This window comes from Notothenia rossii, assembly GCF_949606895.1.
Source record: "Notothenia rossii genome assembly, chromosome: 6".
Lineage (NCBI taxonomy): Eukaryota > Metazoa > Chordata > Actinopteri > Perciformes > Nototheniidae > Notothenia > Notothenia rossii.
Window position 1 is genome coordinate 22507957 of NC_136909.1, and position 21515 is coordinate 22529471.

Genomic DNA, 21515 nt, shown 5'->3' on the forward strand with positions numbered 1-21515 from the left:
GGCGAAGAGGTTGTATACTGTATAGTATGCATACTGACTCTAAAAAGCTTGGACATGGATGGATGGAAAGATAAAGGAGGATTCTTTAATTTTCATCTTGTGAAGAACACAATTGGTCAACCAATCTAAGGAAAGGGAAAGAGAAGTCCTTTCTTCTTATTAAGTGGCAACAGTTGCATTACAATTTAGAATAAAGACAGGCCAATAGGTGAAATAGGTGACTTTAGGGTGATACAATAATGGAGCCAGGAAGCCTATGAAACCTTTGCAAAAAAAGCATGTAAAAGCCAAGCATTTGCAACCTTTTTGTTTGTGTTTAAATGTTTTTATTTAAGTATGTGGAAGGGGTTGTCACACTTGCCACCGGTCAACGCATGTTACTGAGCATGTATTTGTTTTTGTAACATAGTAAGAAGGAAAATATTATAAAAGTTGACTGAAAACACGAGTTACATGTATGCAATCACATAACAGGGTGTCCGCAGGGTCTTACAAAGTTTAGCGAAAATTAAGGCTATTCAAAAAGTATTAAACGGCATTTTCCAAGGTATTACATTTTGTAGCTTGTTTTCAATAAGTATATAAATTGTCCAAAGAGGTTGTATTCTACAGTGTGCCTGAATGTAATCATTGCGTAGGTGTGTAGTGTGATTCTGTGTAGTTTATTTATGGCATCCCGTTGGATTTGACGTTACCTGAACAGGACATCGCACGCTCACTGCTTGATAGCGAGCGAAGGTTCATTTACGCCAGTTGTTAAACAACATCATTATGGGGAAACGCAAGTTTGCGTCCAAATGGTTGGAAGATAAGGAGGAAGGACAATCAATACTGTATATAGTAAATGTAAGGTAAAGTGTGACGCCAATGTAACCGGTTAAAACTCTAAGTGGCGATGAGGTCTTAAAATGTAGGAAGAGGGTCTTTAAAAAGGTCTTGAATGGTATTACATTTGACTTCAGGATTCCTGCATATACCCTGTATAAATGTAAAACTGAAAATGGTAGTCCTCATTGCCTCACCATGATTGATCTAAGTGTATCAAAGTACTAAGTGCACAATAACCAGCTCTCGTATCACTGATACAAATGGCTGGTTTAACCAGGGATGAGAGGGGATGTGAAATCGAGAAGAAGGCGTACCATAAAAAGAAAATGGAGGGAAATAAGGGACATATGTTTAAATAACAATACTTACAAGAATAAAGTCAATATTTGACAGATAAAGGGTTAGGGGCAGTGTTTCCGCCAGACCAGGGCTGAGAGGGCGTCCACCCCGGAGCCGTCCCTTATAGATACTGTCTTTTTACGTTAGTGAGCCGGATCATTTGGCTCGGCTCTCTTAAAGCGCCGGCTGTTTCGGCTCCCAAACAGCTATTCGTGTTACCACAGTTTACCACGGAGCCTCAGTTTCGCCGCTGCGAGGCTCCGGTGCTCGCAGCTCACGTGCGTGCTCCAAAACCCCCCCGCTCATCGCGTACAAATCGCGCACGTTCCGTGTTGTCCTGTAGCAAGCACCTTGGATGTCTGGGAAACGATCTTCAATACTCCGAAAATAATCCCACCAGACTCCTTTGCCCCTCCAACAGCGGGATGTCCTTGTCCTGTTTCCTTTTTGTCATTTCAAGGGATAGAAACTCTCGATCTTCTCTCGAATTATTAATATTTTTGGACGCCCTCGGCTCGCGTTCAGGGCGTCCCGAGCTGAGGGCGTCCCGAGCTGAGGGCGTCAAATGACTGCAAGACGGCCCCCTGGCGGAAACGCTGGGGGTTATCAGATGGAGCTTGAAGCACAAAATCCCGGAAGAAAGGATGTATAGGGTGTAGTTGATTATGACTGAAAGACACTAATGATGAACACTTTGATAGCGTGCTTTGTATATCAGCTGGTAGATGAACCTGCAGACATCTCTCATTTGTCCGAACCATTTATCTCAGATCGTAACAGATGCAGGCAATGTTTAGTCAGCAGTATAGTATCAATAGTTGAGTTCCCTTGTTCATATCATAGTTGAACAGTTAGCTTTGGGTTTTGGGCAGATTAACGAGTAATGAAAATAATATTTCTTCTTAATAGTACTTAGTTGCAGCCCTAGCAAAAAGGAATAATTTTGCTCTGTACTTGTAATATCTTTAAATCCCTATAAAAGAATATAACATTTCAGTTTGTGATCGGACAAGAGCCTGTGTTACAATGTTTTTCCTATGTCCACATAACCTGTTACTATTATTCTCATCCTTCTCTGTGAATACTACGGAGATGAGCTTTTCTCTAGTTGTGAAAGACACATTAATGCGAATAAATGAAAACCTTTCACATCTCCCCAGGTACAAGCTAACAGCATTAGTAAAGTAAAAACCCAACATAAGAGCCAAATGTATTTTATAGGTATGTTTTCCTCCTTTCAAGCATTTAGCTTTTTTATGCATGTCAGATTTGTGCATTAATATTTCTGTGAATGGTACCTCTGTGCTTAGGAATATTCTGGATGCTGTGATGCTGCTCTTACATCATTCTTACTTACTCTAATGTTTACCACTGCCGTGCTAACCTGCAGTCATCTGTAAAGCCAAGAGGGTGGATTGAAAACAACAGAAGACGATTCAGTAATTTAACAATTTGAGATTGATGCATGACAAAACGTTAACACGTTTTATATAATAGATCTAGCTATACACCTTAGATTAATAAAATAACTATAACTCTTTATCTGCTGTGACAGTCTGCAAAGTATTTCCTACTTGACTGATACAAGTTGTTTAAGAATTTAGAAAACAGTCTTGCTCAACTCAATTTGCTAGCTGTTCCAAAGCTTTTAATCATGTCACATGACCTTTTATAAAGAGTTATCATAGAATGGTAGATTGTAAAACGCTAACAATTTTTTTTTTTTACTTCTCCTCTTATGATTTCTCCTTATCCTGTACTTTCGTAGAGTGTTTTAATGGACTTCCAAAAAGCAGTTGAGAGAATAATTTGAACACTGAATCTGGAAGATATATTGATGCTTTTGATCATATCATAAATCACATCTTTAGCAATCTTATATTCTCTTCTCAACTTGACTCCTTTTTTAAGGTTAAGAGTATCCACCTTTGCTCTCTCCCTCTTTGTCAGAACTCTCTCCTCCACATTCTCACTGTCCTGAATCAACCCAAATCCTCGTTCTCCTCTCCAAAAAGCTCTGTAGTAGTCTGATGTCATGATTTTGTCCTTTACGTCATTATTATGTCCTTTATATTATTTATAGTGTCCCTTATTTTAACATAATCTATTGCTATCAATGTTTGGTTTCACCACTACAGTATTGTAGCTGCTCGTCAGCACTTTGTAGAGCCCGGCCCCTTGCCTCGTGTCTTTGTATCTCTTGTTATTTTGAAAAGTATTTCTTTCCCCTTTGATCAAGTTTAAAGCTAATGAAGTTGTCAAAGCAAGTATTAGAGGTCAAAGCTTCTGTGATAAATGATGATGGCACAGAGTTACAGTATGGTCAAAGGTCAGAACGAATTTGCAAACAGTCGTAAAAACCCGTCCTTGTAACACTGAACGCCTAATTAGTGAACTATTATTTAACATTTAACAATCATGCATTTATTTAAGTAATTTTAGAAAAATAGCATTTAGGAAATTACCTTGGATTTTCGATTTCTGTCTTTCTGTCAGAATAGTCAGTCATCATCTTTGGCTGGTTTTTACAACATTTGGTGGTCCATTCATTTAGTTCATAGAGAGCAATGGCGGGATGTGGGCCATTGAGACTGTCTGGCTTTGTATGTTGTCGCAGCCTGCCAGGTGTGTGGCCTGGCCGGCCCGATAAAGAGCCCCGCTCTATCACGGCAAAACTAGAGCAGCAAATTCCCTAATTAGAATGTCAAGAGCCTTGCCTTGGTAAATTGTTAGACCTGCACTACGTTCTGTATCACTGCCACCACGCTCTGAACTAGGACACTATTCAGCTGTGTGCTGCACCGAGCCGATGATGGAGAGTCAGCATGGAAGTTGTTTTCCTTGTTGGCATTACATTGATTAGTGCAGTGGTTCTCAAACTTTTTCTGTCAGGCCCCCCCTTTGGAGAAAAAAAAAAGTCGGGCCCCCCCAAAACGAATAATCAGGCTCAGTGGCGGCGCCAGAGATTTATTTTGGGGGTGCTGTGGGGTAGCTTGACGTTTCATAGAGGGTGCTCAAACATTTAGGGTTTCCCATTAATGTACCGGTCGCTACAGTGGAATTTTCTACTGCAACAATCCCCACGCAAATACACAACGTACCCGCGACTGTTACAATGAAGGCTCAATATTCAGCTCACGGCATATAGGTGTAAGCAGGGATAAAGTGCTATTTTTATAGGTGATGTGTGGACGTCACATAGGGGGGTCCGGGGGCAAGCTTCCCCGGGAAGATTTATTTTTAAATATTGAAGTTAAAAGCATCAATCTGGTGCACTTTGAGAGCGAAAGGAAGAGATCTATGGATACATCTCTCAACACCCATATGAAACAGAAATGTAAACAGATTTACTTTTTCTTGATGGATATTTTACAAATCACCCTTTTAAACTTTATTCTTGTTTTACTGTCATATAGTATTTCATACCTGTTTTTCATTTATTCTCTTATTTTTTTATAACTATAATGATCATATAAACGTGTGCCTCGGAAATAATTATTTACATTAATGGTGACCAAAACATTTGAGACCCACTGAGATAACACTGAGAGAGTCCTTTAGCTCTCAGTCTGACAGGAGAGGACTCTCCTCCACTTTGTTGTTGAAAAAACTCCTTATATCCGTTAGCGTAGCTCGCTAGCACCAGAAGCTAACAACAACGATCTCCAGTACCGGTGCGCTCTCTCTCTCTCTCACGCGCACACAAAATGGCTCGTTCCACACACACACACAGAGCCGAGCTTTAATGAAACAGAGACCCAGACGTAATAGTACTGTACTGCATCATATTATTTTCGAATCAATAATTTTTCAAATTATGATTTTTATTTTATTTATTTTTTTAATCTTTTTTTTTTTTATAACCATTTTTCCTCCTGGTCTCTCGCGCCCCCCCTGGCATGCCTCTGCGCCCACCAGGGGGGGCGCGCCCCCCACTTTGAGAACCACTGGATTAGTGTGAGAAAGAGATGGAGCTAGGATTTCTATTCATTTCAACCTCATTTTATATACAAATAAGAACATGCTGTTTCAAGGTAAATCTGTCCAGGGAAAGGCATGCAACATGTCTAATAAATGATTAGAGGGCTTCAGTCTGAAACATATGGAGGAAATACATTTTTTTCAAAAAAGCAGCAACCACAAATTAACACGGTAATGGGAAAATATCAGAAACCTGGGGACTTGTACTTACAGCTGTTCACTTGTAATTGAATCACCCAACACTCGTGTTATTACAAGGTCTGAAACGGGCCAGCGTTACTAATTTTGCGATCACTTTTCATGTCAAACCACACAAAGTACTTGAATGTTTGTTTTTTTGCTAAATCATTTTTTGGCTTTGACCTCAGAAAAGTAGAGTACAAGCGCTCCATGGCATCGATTCAGTAGCTCAACACTTCAATTATTTAAAAATAATGGTAAATCACACTAACTCAAATGATCATGGTCCTTCTTTTTCTGCTGGTGTTAAAACATTTGAGGCAAAGTGGAAAAATGTTCAACGCTGGCTAGAACCACTAAGTGTTTTGGGATTTTTGCTTAACTTAAATGGCAAATAACTTTAATAGATTCCATACTGATTTTGGTCTATCCACAGTTTAAATATACATTACAACATTGCTCAAGCGCCTTTAGAGTAATAACAGCAAAAAGCCGGGAATGCAAAACCTTGCTTCATGATCATCCCATCAGTTAGCAATTACTGAGGCAGCCAAAGAGATGTCACCCCACCCTCATAAAGATCAATGATGCTGCATTGAGAGCTTTCAGCTTAATCCTTTTCCTCTGAAAGAATGTGGTCTCGTAGTTAACTACCCAGCTAATGTGCTCCATGGATCAATCTGGACATCCCCGTCAAAGGACAATCTCTTATAACAGGCTTCTCAACTAGAATACATGACTGATTACCGCTATCACAGATGTTGCATATATATGCCCATATTTTCAGCAAAATTGGGATGAATTAGAAAAGCATATAGTTTCGAAAATGTACATAAACACATCTAATTGGTCTTGCAGCTCATCAAGTGATCCTAGAATCTGTTTTCTCCCAATATGTTTTCCCTACGCTCAAACAGCCTATGTTGCCAGGTTGTCCGTATGTATCAGGAACACCTGCAGGCAATCTCTTCAAGTTTGGCACACACACTTCGACTCAAGGTTGAGCTAATTAGATTTAGGTTTTAAATGTTCAAGATCACCGTGACTTTACAACACACATTTTTGGTCATCATTTAGGTTTATTTCATACAAATCTGTAATGGGTTGAAATTATGTTAAGGACAGGCATTTATTAAAAGTGCAACTTGACTGGATGCTGGCGAAGACGTACATCTCCAAGGCAGTCATTTTAGTTCCTGCTCATTTGTTATTGTGTGTACTGTATGTTCACTGTTGTCCATATCACTTTTTAACCATTGTTTCCACCAGTGCCATTCTTTCCTGTAGATTGAATGGTAGCGTATTTGGGGCAAACCTATGTAGCAGTGTGTGTATTTGTATCCAGTGCATTCACTGTTGCTCAAAGTTTGATATTATAATTATCTATATATTTGTATCCTTCTAAATCTCTTGATCCTTTCAACCTGATCAATCTTTTAGCTGCTGTTGCTGCAACTTGTATGAGATGCACAGCGCTAGAAACCTTTTTCATCTCATACATAACTGTCTCTGTTTTGTTGCTACTTCATTGAATCCCTTGCTGAACTATTATTGCTTTACTCATGCTTGATTACTCGTCCATGATTTTTCAAAGGCTCCAGTCACTCCCGCACCAGTGGGAGCTGACCATCATGTTGTTTTATGTTTCGCAATGAGTCCTTTGTGTACTGTAAAACCTGTCAGATTAGGTTGTCTCTGGAAAGCTGCAGCGGTAATTTTATACCCTTAAGAATACGTTTAAGGAGTTAAGCTTTAATAAGATAGCAATGCAAAAGCATCAGCACAATACAAATGGTTTGACTTCTCTCCTGAGGTTGTCCCTCTAACTTTTCTATATTTCCATTTAAACTTAAATGAATAGATGAATATACATTTAAAAATAAAATAGTCCTTTTCCATTTGTAAACCTCCATCATAGGGCTTTACTCAGTTCATGTTCTATATGGCAGGCTCACACTACACTATGTCCTTATGGCACTTTAGTACATATTTTGGATCTTCTTTTTTTGTATCTGTTAACTTTCATCATTTAGCAAACATTGCCATCCCCATCACACACTGTAAAGCCAAAATTGGTTTGGGAGATGACCAACATTTTAGCAATGTCCCCAACAACCATTACAGGCATTTTATTCTATCAGTCAGATGTGAGGCTCATTTTCCTGTTAATGTTGATAACCGAGGCAGATTCTGCAGCAAATGCCCAGGGCTATGAAGGATGTACTAAGGCTTAATCAGGGCTTTTGTGTGTGTGTGTGTGTGTGTGTGTGTGTGTGTGTGTGTGTGTGTGTGTGTGTGTGTGTGTGTGTGTGTGTGTGTGTGTGTGTGTGTGTGTGTGTGTGTGTGTGTGTGTGTGTGTGTGTGTGTGTGTGTGTGTGTGTGTGTGTGTGTGTGTGTGTGTGTGTGTGTGTGTGTGTGTGTGTGTGTGTGTGTGTGTGTGTGTGTGTGTGTGTGTGTGTGAGAGAGATAGATAAAAGGTTTCTTAAATTGTGTCTATTTTCTATTACATTGCATGGAAGAACAAACTATAACATATTTTTCCATATAATCCACTCTTATCTAATAAAACTAAAGCCGTGGCCGCACTTCAACGTGCCCTATTGAGTTACCAACAAAAGTTGTCAGATTGCATTATTATTTAAGTGTTTACAACTAATTACACCTGCAATATATTTTTTTAGATGAGAACAAAGTAAGAACAAGTCAAATATCTGTAAAAATACATGTGAGATTAAGTGAAAAAATACCCAAAGACTCCTAAAACTAGGGCAGCATTCGCCTTCAGCGCTCATGGAGTTGAGGCAAACATTTTTCCAACTGAAATAAACCAACCATAAAATAAGTTTATGATTTTACTGATTCTTAGGATGACAATCATCCCCACACCCTCTTGGGTATAAAGCCCTATTTTTTCCGCAGAAAAATAGGGATTTAGTGTAAGCTGGTGCAGTATTGTACGTAACATACAATTGCTTCTTTTCATCGACAGCACCAGGCATTCGTTGTCTCAGGATTTGTCCTAGGACTCTTCCTCCTGGGGTCACACTTCACTCCAGATATAACCTTTTGTTAAATGTGTCAGTCCAGGTTTATGGTTCCCTGCTATCTAATCTGGAGTTGCCTTCAATATGTGCCCGTGGTCTTGTATCTCGCTCATAAACGGTCCCTTACATATTTGTATCATCCTGCGCCTGTGGAGTCATACTGGTGGCGTCTGAGCTCAAAGCAATGATTTAAGTGGTTGATCAGCTGTTGCTGGAGGGTTGCTGTTAGAGCTGTTCAGGCATATGTCACCAGCACCAGAAGTTTAAAGCCTTCTTCCTGTCGTCGAATCGCAATTTGTTTGAGTTACACGGTCTGGCTCAGTATGATGACTAATGTGTTTAGCTTCCATACTTTGTGATATGAAGCTGTGAGACTTGCTTCCCACAACCATTATTACTTTGATATCAAGCCTAAGAGCCTGTTTAAATCTGCACTCCATTTTTTTCTCCTCTGCTTCTCAGATGCACAAAACATTGAATTACAATCTAAACATATGAAGAAGAGTATGTCAATTATTGTTATTTACTGATTAGTTTATAATATACAAGTGCACAACCCTTTGTGTTGACTGAGTATTGTGGGTTTTTCAGAGGTTGTGCACGCATGCTTGTGTGTTGTTTGAGTGTAGTGTACATGACAGTTTGACACGGCTCAGACATCGCTGCTCTCTGAGTGCTTTACTATTTACTGCCCTTTCTCAAGGTTGTGTTTGTTTGCATACAGTAAATAAACACGTCCTTTTTTTCTTGTTGCAGTGCATAATAATTTGCATGATTGGCAGGTATTAAATTTGTAGGAATTGCTCGATGCATTTTTATTAGTTTTAATATTTGATGCTGAAAGGGTCGTACTGTTGTGAATATAACTGTACAGAGCCCTGTTAACCTTTAGGACACAACAAAAGTAATTCAGTACAGGTTGATTAGTTTAGAATGTATTGCCTCATTCCTTGAATACAAGGAAACATTTGTACCTAGCCTGTAAATACATGGCGTGCACAGATGCTATTTACCTGAGCTGCATGGTTGAGGTTACACCCTTTTGATTTAATAATAATATATCCCCAAACAGGGCTCAACGCTAACTTTTAAAAGTGGTTGCTAGGCTGGCAACCAGGCATCAGCTTTTGGTTGCCATTTTTAGTCACCTTATTTTTTAAATAATTCAGATACTATACAGTTATACATCAACTTAATAATGAAAACGTGACACAAAAGAATGTTCAAATGCTTTACAAAAGTAATTAACACAATTATTTGAAACTTAAGTGGTAGTAAACGTGTCCACCCTCAATTGCTGGTATACAAAACACCAGGAGTGCAGCTGTTGTCATGTTCTTCACAGATCCCTCAAACATGAATTGAGCAAGTCTCTAGTTTCGTCGTAAGTAGTTGGTGTATCTATTTCCCAAACAGCAGTACATACTGTATCTGTGTAAAGCCCTCACAGTACCCATACAACGGTGAAGTCTCAGTTATCTCCTATCCATATTTTATAGGTTTCTTTTGACTGATTTATATCATTGAAGGTCACTTATATAATATACAAATAAGGACAGCATTGTGGATTCCCTTGTGTATTACTCCATGTACTACAGACACTGATAAAGCAGCCTTTTAGTTAGTATGATGAAATAGTTGCAGTCACAAAATGCACCAAAACAAAAAAAGATTATCTATTTGGCTCCACTACTGCGGAACTGTCATGCTTCCTTGTCCGATGACACAGTGTCCTTGTTCACCCACTGTTAAGCAATCTGTTGCCTTTGCTTTATTCTTTAGAAAGATAATGGCCTTACCTGACCACAGGGAAGCATTTGGAGTGGAGCTATCATCCTTCCCTGTCTGTCGCCCCATGCTACAATATACTACACACAATAACAACGGGAACATCAGAACAATTCCTTTAATGCACATGTAATGTCACGTTGACATTTTAAACCATGACTCTCTGTTGTTTGTACTTATTCTTGTTTTTGAATACATCTTTGCAGCTGATTGGTTTTAAAATCAATCAGTGTCCTCTCTTGATCTGAGCTCACCTAACCAGCCTGCACAGTGCCTGTGTTTAGCGTAATGCTGCTCCCTGCTATGATGGCTGTGTTGAATATTTATATGTGCTGACTGAATTAGAAAATAGGGCCCTGGAATACATTATGTACCTGCACACATAACAGATGCTAGAAGAACACTTTATGTTCATTACCTCACTGCGGCTGGCAGATGGCTAGGGATAACATATTGCATACATCAACTCTAACCTGTTTGCACTGGCATGGTTAGACTGGACTCCCTCTAAGTACTTACCAGTTACTGTGATTGTCCTCTCATTCCATTTAAAAAAAAAAATATATATATTTAATTTTCAAGATTTTCAATACAACAAAATATATATATGGCAAACACACATTACATTTTTTTTAGATAGACAATGGTAATGACCTTGTTCTGTAAAGGCAGGCACTGAGCTTCAGACTTGTTACAAAAGAACATATTCAAGTGCTGGAATGAGATAGAAAGCATCATTAACTTAATGATTACCTCTCACCGCCTGATGATAGTCAACACACATCTACACAGGGCCCTAGACACCAACATATAACCCACATAATTGCCGTCATAGCCTTGTATTCAAAGCTAACCTGATTTAAACTCAAAGAGCCTTCGTGGCCACTTCCCAGATGATAGTCTTGGTTTATATGCTCGGTGTGTGTTTGGACTGTTGGCATGCAGATGTGTGTGTTAACGTCTTAGTTCCTGTCTGCCCATCAGCTGTCTTTCAGTCCCCTCTCCTCTCTTCCTAACCTCTCACCCTATGTGTGTGTCCGTGTGTCTCCGTATTACCCGCAGAGTCTATTATTGGTGTTAAGGTCTGTTACCATGCCAGCTTATATTAGTATCAAAGCTTATATCCTTCTGTCTATATGTTAGTTCTGGTGTATATTCTGTCTCATACTGCTCATGTCTTCCTTATTTTAATCAGCTACGCTTTCTATTTGCAAACTAGATCAGCCTTCTCTTCTGTGTCCTGTTTTCTCTCGTCCTGGTCGGAAGCAGACTCAAAAGACCATAACTTCTCCCTCTCTCCCTTAACCCCTTTTTGTTCAGCAAAATATATTTTTGCTCAGCTGCCTCTTCCCCATTTCCTACTCCCAAGCTTCATGCACTCTTGCTCATACCACACCCACATTTATGTATATATATATATATATATATATAAAGGCAAAGATCAGACAAACAAGACAAGGTACAAAAAGGATTTCATGCTGTTATAATTAGGCAACAGCATGCTTAACAATTAAGCTTCAGTTATTTTTAGTAGAATCTCACCACCTCTTACAACCTTTAATTGCTGGCAAATAAGCAGCCACTTGTTTATTTTTTAATTGAAGGCAAAAAGCATTTTTTCTAAAATTACGACTTTGTGTTTTATACCTTTTTTCTGTGTTGGTTGAAGTTCCTTTCAGCTTGAAAGAGCACAAACGGAAGCACTCAAAATCATGTTTCGATAAAACATCAAAGCACCTGTTACAGAGTAAAGACAAACCTTGATGTTATTTATATGGACGATATTAACCCCTGTAGTTAAGCTTGTTGTACACAATCCAGTTAGTCTATCATTTTACATACATGACTTTCCATAATTATTTTCCATCCCTACACATACATTAAACCCTGTTTGTCTAATTGGTCATTTTAACATCTAATGTTGTGTTTCAGAGATGAGCTCGGAGAACATGCGAACCTGCTTTCAGATCGTTAATGCCTACTTATATTTGTCTGCCACAGACTTCTTACAGGTGAGAAACACACACGCACGCACGCACGCACGCACACACACACGCACGCACATGCACACACACATTTTTAAACTGCAATATAATCCACATCAAGTAAAACGTTTAATCCACGTAAAATGTAAAACTCCCCCTTGCCTATATTTTTCCTCAGAACTATGCAGAATCCTTGTGCCGAGCTTTCTGCGCTCTGCTGAAAGACATCACAGATGAGGGACAGGTCCAAGTGCTCAAGGTACCCTCACCCTATCCCTCTTCCACATAACTTTATTCAGCTTTTCCTGCTGGAGCCCGCTGCTTAAAGGTGGGGGGCGCGGACCGGCCATAGAGCCCATAGAGTTAAAGGTGGTGGAATGTAACCTGTAAAATCCATAGATTTAGGAGGTCCCCTAGTGGCCGTTAGCTGTAAAAATCTGTAGATTAGCCGCACCGTTATATAAGCCGCAGTGTCGAAAAATGGGAAAAAAGGCGCAGCTTATAGTCCGAAAATTACGGTACTTCTGTTGATTCTCTTGTTCCCTCAGGGTTGTTTTATTCACTCTCCCTTCTTAAGTTCCACCATAGTGATGGTTTGTTTTGTTTGGTTGGCCTACTGAGCAGCATGTTCGCTAGGATAGACATTAAATGCTGCATACACAGACACACACCCATAAACAAACAGACAGCGCTGCTTGTGAATTGATACTTTGTTATATTGCTAGAGGAGCCTTGATATTCTCACTTCTAGTAGATTCTCATTTCCAGCATTTACAATTAGGAACTTTCTTACTGTCTTTTTTCAGTCTGCATTCAGGGGTGGATGCTAGGGTTAACCCTTGGCTCCCACAAGCCCCTTAATTGGGCCACAAACCTGAATGGCATTACAGAAAAGGCATTAAGGAAACTTAACACAACGTTTACTGAATTGAACTCTTCAATTAAAATAGATTATCATAAAGAAAATCTTAAATAAGATAATGACCAAAGAACTTTAAAATAAGTACTTTTTGTATGGGTTAAGGTGAGCAGGACAATACTTTTTACGTTTTTCTTTGTTTACTTCAGTGTGCGCTTGTGTGTTCGTGTGAGTGCTTGTATGTGTCCATGGGAGTGTGTGTGTGTCCATGTGAGTGTGCACATATGTTGTTTGCACCGCTTCAGTATGCAGAATGCCAAGGAGCTTTAGCTTAGCTTAGTAAAGCTCAGTGGCGTTACGGCACATCTGGCTCATGCTAATCCTTTGTTCTATAAAGAGAGAGCCAGCAGACAATAAACCTGTCAACCTACACACGGTGTGCACACCGCGTACACACGGTGTGCACACCGCGTGCACACCGTGCAGCTCGCCACACACGGCCTCCCTGAGAACATAGGGATCAGAGTAATAAGCCTGTGTTCCTTTGAAAAGTTCACATGCATTTACACACTTACAGAGACAGATATAGCCTCTCAGTGCCTGTCCCTGTGCTTCTGTGTTTGCTGACCTTTCAGTTAAACATTCTCATTTGAGGCTTACATTTGCAAATTGTGATTTTAAAGTGTTGCATCATCATTTTGTTTTAGTCTGGATTAATGATGTTCGGTCTCCCTGAATAATGATCGGGGAAACTGAATTCCGTCCCTGTCCTTTCAGATTAGTTTTTGTGGCTAAATGTAAATATGACTGAGGTGTTTTTCAAGCTCATGCATTTCTGAACCTTTCAGAATACTATGGCCTTCATGCAGGTTAGGATGTATTGCAGGTAATGCTGTGCAAACAATTAATGTTCTGTAAATATCTGGATATAAGATAGATATCATCTAATATTTTGGATATTATAATATGACAGAAGTGTTTTGTTCCCTGTTTTTGAAGCTGAACTTACCAGAATGTTTTTGCTCTTCTACTTTTACCCACTATTTTTTCAATACTGATGATCATTTATATTTATAAACGTTTAATGAAAGCACCAATATTAAACCCTACAATATTCGCAAATATCGTTATTAATGCATTTGGTTAAAAAATATAGCATTTTATCGTATTGTGGCACTGTTTTGTTGCCGTACTTATTCTTATTATTTCACCTTAAATGCTCATGCAAATTTCTTGGGAAACTAAGACTTAAGGAAATGACCTTGCTGCACATTGTAGGTCAGACCCTCAATTTTAAGGAGGCTTTTCTACACTCTTGTATTATCTCTTGAAAAATGAAGCTCACGTTAACTCCCTTTTGCCCCGCATGACCTCCCACACTTTGCTGCTTTTATATCATCCTTTGTCTGATACCCTCTGCCTCTCCTTTGGCACACTCCTTTTCTGGCCCAAGTTCTCCCTTCTCTTTCTCTTTGCTACTTTCCTTACTTTCCTCTCTGAGTACCGTCTCTAATCCTCCCTGTTCATGTGTCTCTGCAGGTGGTAGAGATAGCTTTAAAAGTTAGCCCCATACTGGGAGCCCACATGTTTCAGCCCCTGCTGCCAGCTGTCTTCAGAGGTATCGTGGACGGTGAGGTGAGTTTTACCTCAACGCGGATCAGAACTTGAATAATGAAAAATGGAACAATGTGGAAAATATGTGTAATAATCCCTATGGTGCATATTCAGTAATTTACTGAATACTTTAACATTTTATCCTAATAAAGTGTCCTGCTCCAGCATCTACTTTCAGTTTGCCCTTTCGTGTCACTGAAAAATGAATTATTATGGAGACTGTATAGTGGTGTTCATTGATCAGCTCAGTTAAGGGTCACAGGATGCCTTTCAAGGATTCTGCTGTGTCAGTAGACCCGTCATCTTTCCCCTTATCATGCTTAATGAACTTTACTTTATGTAAAAGCATTTGCTCATGGTTATGTCTCCGCGTCAACATGAGTGATTGTGTATATACATCGCTGCGTGTGTGTGTGTGTGTTGTACAGAGATATCCTGTGGTGATGTCCACCTACCTAGGAATTATGGGTCGCGTCCTGCTCCAGAACTCCAGCTTCTTCTTGTCTTTGCTCACTCAAATGGCCTCGGATCGCAGCCAGAAGGTGAGATTTGATGTTCCCGCTTCGTTTCTGTCTCCTCAGCATCACATCTCAAGTCTCTGTGAATATTTGAAGACACAACATTCAAAGTGCCCGTTAAAAAGGGATAACTCTGAACGAGGCCAACGTAATGAGCCAAGGAATTGAAAGTGGGAACCGGTTCAGAACGTCTCGTTTTGAGTGGTCATCGATTCACCGTGAAACCGTGACATATTGTTTTTCTCTGAGCAACATTGGCTTTTACTTGTTTTGTAGACATTTTAATTGACACAGCCCAGTATCACAAAATGGCCTCAGGGTGCCTTTAACATTCTGCCTTTATCTTTAAGAGTTGTCTCCTCATCACACACTCGTGTTTTGACTTTGTTCACTTTTATGTAAACAGTAGACCCATATTTAAATATATAAATAATATCTATCGGTACACTGTATATTAGGTTGTCAGTCTCTTTTTATATGACTCTTTCTTAAACTCTTTGTATATTTAATTGATGTCCTCTATAATAATAATAATACATGGGACTTATATAGCGCTTTTCTGGAAACTCAAAGACGCTCTATTTGTATCTCCACTTCCGTTCCCCCACTCTCTCCTCATCAGATGGACGAGTTGTTTGGCAGTGTGATAGAGATGTGGGTCGACCGCATGGACAACATCACTCAGCCAGAGAGGAGGAAGCTGTCCTCTCTGGCTCTGCTTTCCCTTCTTCCATCCGACAACAGGTGAGACACATGTGTCATTCATTTATGTGCAGATGTGGCTTTGAACTGGTGGGAAGTGAAGAGACATACTTCACACATTGAATTACTCAGCTTTTTGTTGTTGACTATAGCTGTTGGAATTATCCTTCTTTGAGAGATCTGTGTTGCGTAACAAGTTGTCGCCAACAGAAGAACATATTATAGGTTGTTAAAACATTGGATAACGACATTACATTTGACATATACCGCACAAAATCAAAGTGCAGGCAAACATGGAGCACATGTCTTCTAGACTAAGGATGGGTACCGCGCCCCGGTATTAAAGGGGCCCCGGGGCTGAATTATTAAAGACCTTGGTGCCGTTAAGCTCGGGCGTTATTGGTCTTTTTATCGAGTAACTTTTCCACGTCAGGTATTAGGTATGCTAGCAGCAACACACAGAGTAAAGAAAATTATACAAACATGGGTTAATGATTAGAGGTAACGGAGTTATTTATTTTGTTAATGTTTCAGTTATTCTATTTACAATTCTGTCATCAGATTATTTAATACGATTTGTTAAAAGACTGTTTATGCTACTTATTTAATTTAAAGGGGACCTATCATGCAAAATGCACTTCTTGATGTCTTTTATACATAAATATGTGTCCCCGGTGTGTCAGGGAACTCACGCAGCGTCAGAAAATATAACCCTCTCTTTTTTCCTCCGTACCCAAATCTCTAAAAACGGGGATACAACGGAGCTGATCCAGATTTGCGGCCGATATGACGTATTATCACACAGACAGTTACTTCAAGCGACAAATAGTCAGAGCAGAAAGTATTTTAGTTAAATCTGAGGTTGAAAGTAACCAAAGCATGTAAGTGCGACTCGTGTACACAAATGGAATTTATTTAAAAAGCTCTTTGCAAAGTCCAACATGTTGTCAAAGCATTTTATCGTGCTCCAACTATTGTTTTCAAAAACTATCTCTTGACAAACGTGTTTTTTTTTTACACCTCAATGTGGCAGAACTTCAGGAAGGCCAACTACCAAACGAAAAAAAAAGATTATTCTCTCTTCAAAGAAGTTTTCTCATTTCATTTTCCAAGTAAAAGTTCTCTTGAAGTGGTTCAGAGGAGTAACTGTGGGATTTAATAATGAACTTTTCTTGTGATGTCCCATCTCACTTTGGTGCTGCGGGTTTTTATCAAGGTTTTGTGAAGCTCCATTTTCTGAAATGAAGATATGGTATTCATAGACAGGCATGAAATCCTATGTTATGCCCCCATCCTCTTCTCAACAGCAAATTAATTATGACAGCAACGGCTGGTTAAGTGCTGCATGACTAATCAACTCTCATATAGTCGGAGCAAAAATCAGAAGAGGTCCACATCTTGTTCGTAGCTGCCTTTATGGCTCAATATATAAAAAGTTCTATACGATGTAACAAAGTGAGGCTTTTAGCCAAAGTCATACTGTATGTGTTACTGGTATTGAACCACAATCTTAAAGATGTACATGATAAACCATTTATTTTCACCCTAATGATTTTTTGTTTCAAAAGTATTATTGAATAATCACAAGTAAATGTAGACTAAGCTTTTCTAGCAATCATTTAGTGCCACAAATGAGCTGTTGTGTGTATCAGACGGGAGATAAGAGCATGTTTGAAAACAATTTAGCCTTTGTATGTGACTTAAGGAGGAGGTCTGATAAGTGTGTCTTTTCACTTTAGATACCGTACTCAATTTACGAACGCTCTCAGCAGTTATTATTTGAAGTTTGTTTTTATCTCTTTTAATGATAAATCATATGATCATGGAAGGTGATTAACAGAAGGTCAATGGCTTATAGATGTTTCTGGGCATTAGGAATAAGGCATATCAATAATTGCTTTTATGTAGAATAGATATCTGTTATAAAGATGTGTGTTGTCAGTCAGGGCTCTTCCTTCAAATAAGTTAAATAAACAGAAACCGACACTAGCAGAGTTCATTTTAGTAGCCTTAGCCATGCTGCAGTTGACTTGTAACATTTATGATTCCAACTTTACGTCTTCAAATTCATGTCTGAAATAGAAAGTGTGGTCCAGCATTGAATATGCTTCAAGGGATAAATGTAAAAAAGGCAACGCTACAGGGGTGTGAAACCGCTGCAGGCATGTGATAAATGGTTTAAGTATTCACTTGTGCATTTCTTGTTATTCATGGTTGGATAGGGTGCTTCACTCTGGTGGAGCAGAAATCATAACATTTCTTTAATATACCTGCAGTTTGTGTCTGCTTCATTTAAGAGAGGGATGGATCATTTGCTTATGCTATTATTATATATTACAGAGTAGGTGCTGCCATTGAATATTGCATCCTTCCTGTTTTAAGATGATGCATCACTGTTCATCACGTTCAGAATATCTTGTCAAAGCATCTGACAGAATGCTTTTTCACTTTTTGCACTTTTAACAGATTTGCATTGGATCTGTCAACTTCTTCTTTTTTTGCTTAGTTATAGCATAGTCATGCATTCAAAGAAGGAAACCTGTTTGTCCTTTTGATGAGATGTATTTCAAACTTTCTAAAACTTTTGTGCAATCTAAGCGCACTAGAATGTTTGTCTTTGTATTAACATGCACAGCCATGAGGCTATTTTCACCCAAGACTGCTTTTGTCATCAGAACCTCTTGTTCAGCCATTTTTTTGGCACTCCCAGTTCATCCCACTGACAGTTTGCTTAACGATGGAAAAGCAACAAGAACAAGGACCTTAAGAAATCAATATGAGCATCTTTATGGCTGGGATCTGCTGTGCTCACATTTTGTCTAATCGCCATTATATTGGGGTCTTCTGAAAGTTTGTAAATAAACTACGTGCAAAGGAATCAAATATTCTCCTTGTTCATTTTGCCTTACTACATTCAGCCATTTGATCTCTCTTCTTGTAACAAAACACCACAAGTGTAAGAAGTGCTCCTGGTTATAGCTTGCATATAAGCATTGTAGGGCTGCCCTATATTAGTAAATAAATCAACTAAACATTAAAAAGAGTCACAGACAGCTTAATGTTACATGCATTAAAAAGTATTAAAGTACAAAATAAAAAGTTAAAATAAAAAGTTCCACAATTTACAAAAATACACATCCTATAACATATTGCACATAGTTGGTTAGTATTTAACAGCAAGGGTCTGTGTTGTTGTGTGTGTGTGTGTGGGGGGGGGGGGTCTACTAGGGGCTGTGCTGGTTGTATAGTCTGACCGCTGCAGGAAGGAAGGACCTGTGGTATCTCTCCGTGAAACAGCGGGGGTGCAGCATCCTGTCACTGAAGGAGTTGCACAGTGAGGACAGGGTGTCCTGGAGGGGGTGGGACACATTGTCCAGCAGGGAGGACAGCTTGGCTGCCATTCTCCTGTCTCCCACCACCTCCACAGTGTCCAGAGGACTCCCCAGGACAGAGCTGGCCTTTCTTACAAGTCTGTTCAGTCTCTTCCTGTCAGCAGCCGAGAAGCTGCTGCCCCAGCAGGCCACACCATAGAAAATGGCTGATGCCACAACAGAGTCATAACAAGTTTGTAATGGTTTCAAATAAGACAAGACTTTCTAAGTGCTATAGGGTTATACGGTGCGGACTGACTTATTTCCCAGAAACTTATGAGCACATCTCCCTTTCTCTTTAAAATCGTATTGTCTTAGTTGACTAAGAATGTCTATGGTCAAGGACAACCCCAAATGCATAATTATCTGTGTGTTTGCATGCAATGATAAGTCAATTATTACAAATATATCAATATCTTTGCCAACTGTGACATTAGACAAGTTGTCTTATATCTTCTCACTACTGCTATTAGAAAATATTTTCAAATAAGTATTCAATACAAAATAGCATACCCCTTGCCTTCAATTTTCTAATGCAAAAGTTGTAACAAACATGAATTATCTTGACACAATCCTTAGTCCTGATTTATTGCACTCGCCACATAAATCAGTATAGTACTTGTGCTTAGGGACTAATACACATTCTAATAGTGATTCAAATGTAATGCTGTGCAACCTTCACAGGCCACTAACCGCTGCCTCCTGCTGTTCATGGAGGAGGAGGACACAGAGACGGTGTTTCTGATCTTGTAGAGTGGTGCCTAAAACCCGGAAGTGAGTTAGCATTTTACCACTTTTTGTTTTTTACCACAAAAATAGCTCTAAATAAGGTCTGTGGTTTACACAAATTTAAGACACGGATTAAGTTTAGTTCTACAAAATTAAATACATCAGCAGTGACCCCACTTATGTGTCTGGAAAACGATGTTTGTTAACAAGTGGCTGAATGCAGCTTACAGTACTTCTGGGTCGTTTATTTGTCCCTTTTCAAATAAACTATTAAAGGGGAAAAGGGCCTACAAAAGTCTGTCATCACTGCACCACTCTATTGCTGCGACCAGTTTGTCTTTGCATGCAGACCTTCAGCTTTCAGATCATGTATCTCTTGCAATGATTTGAATGGCAGCAGCTAACACTAGTCAGCCTTTAGAGAGTAATCAGTGGAGAAGTGTTGGCCCTGGGTAGAATTTGAATTTGACAGGCATGTTTAAATGTGTGATAAGGGATCGTTGATACAATGCCTGGAACCTTTTGTTGCTATGGCTGCCAATTTGAGAAGTTAAAGTTGAGAGAAGAGGTGTTCAGCTATGTATTTTACACTCCAAGGATGTTATTAGTGAAATGTTAGAACAACCAACTGTTTTATAATTCACCTGGAACATATTCCATTCTCTTTTGAGAAAATCCTTTTTTATCCTTGAAAGGACTTTATACAAAACTAATTTCATATTCAGATCTTTGGATCAGGGGAGCACTGGTTCAATCCCCACTGCAGTCAGCATGTCGTTGTGTTCTTGGGCGAGACACTTCACCCCAAATTGCTCCTGTGGGCATTTCCCAAAGTATGTAAGTCGCTTTGGGAAAAAGCTTCTAACAAGTGACATGTAACGATTGAATATTGCCTCCAAATGGCTCTCAACATGGAGACAGCTGAGATGTTGGCTAGTAGCTAACAATACTAACAGTTCAAACAGCCACATTGCTAACAGGGCTACCAGTGCTACCCAGAGGGTGGGCATTATGCTTCCACAACAGCGCACTTGGTTGGGAAGTCTTTTTCATCTGTAACCACCATATTACTTTTGCGTTCTCTGCTCAGCACACAATTACTCCACTATATCTTTAACAGAGTTAAAAAGTGTTGTTATATTAATGTTTTGAATGTCTTATAGATAACCTTTATACAATATTTACCATATGAGTAAATACTTCAGTAGCGATTCCCATTCATAATAAATAAGAGACAGCTCTATGTGTACAGGATGGGTATGTATTTGTCATGCACTTTCTTTCAGTTTTTTGCCCGACTTCATGCTCAGTGGACTTCATCCAGCATTGCCTGGGGTCTACCTAGCCAAGCACTCAGCCTGATGGAACCTTTGATGCCTCAGTGCCCCTACTCCACATACATGCTCTTTGTCTCTTTGTTTTTTATTCCTATTGTCATGGGAAACACACTTTCATCTTTTCAATTTTTTTCAAATAATTCATCAATCACTACTGCTGGTCTCCAAGCATGAGATGTGGGTGTTGTGAGCGAGCATATTTAAAAAAATAAAAAAAACTCCGGTTCAGCTAGATAAGGC

General features: G+C 39.3%; 1 protein-coding gene across 3 annotated transcripts in view; it reads left to right on the forward strand.

The window, feature by feature from the left end:
- The window catches only part of ipo11 (importin 11), a 126924-nt gene that overhangs the window by 69805 nt on the left and 35604 nt on the right, over positions 1-21515 (forward strand). For all 3 annotated transcript variants that reach the window (XM_079688104.1, XM_079688102.1, XM_079688103.1), the window contains exons 23-27: positions 12093-12172; positions 12324-12404; positions 14544-14639; positions 15047-15160; positions 15759-15880. In XM_079688104.1, the coding sequence (XP_079544230.1) occupies positions 12093-12172; positions 12324-12404; positions 14544-14639; positions 15047-15160; positions 15759-15880 (493 nt within the window). The remainder of the gene's footprint in view (positions 1-12092; positions 12173-12323; positions 12405-14543; positions 14640-15046; positions 15161-15758; positions 15881-21515) is intronic.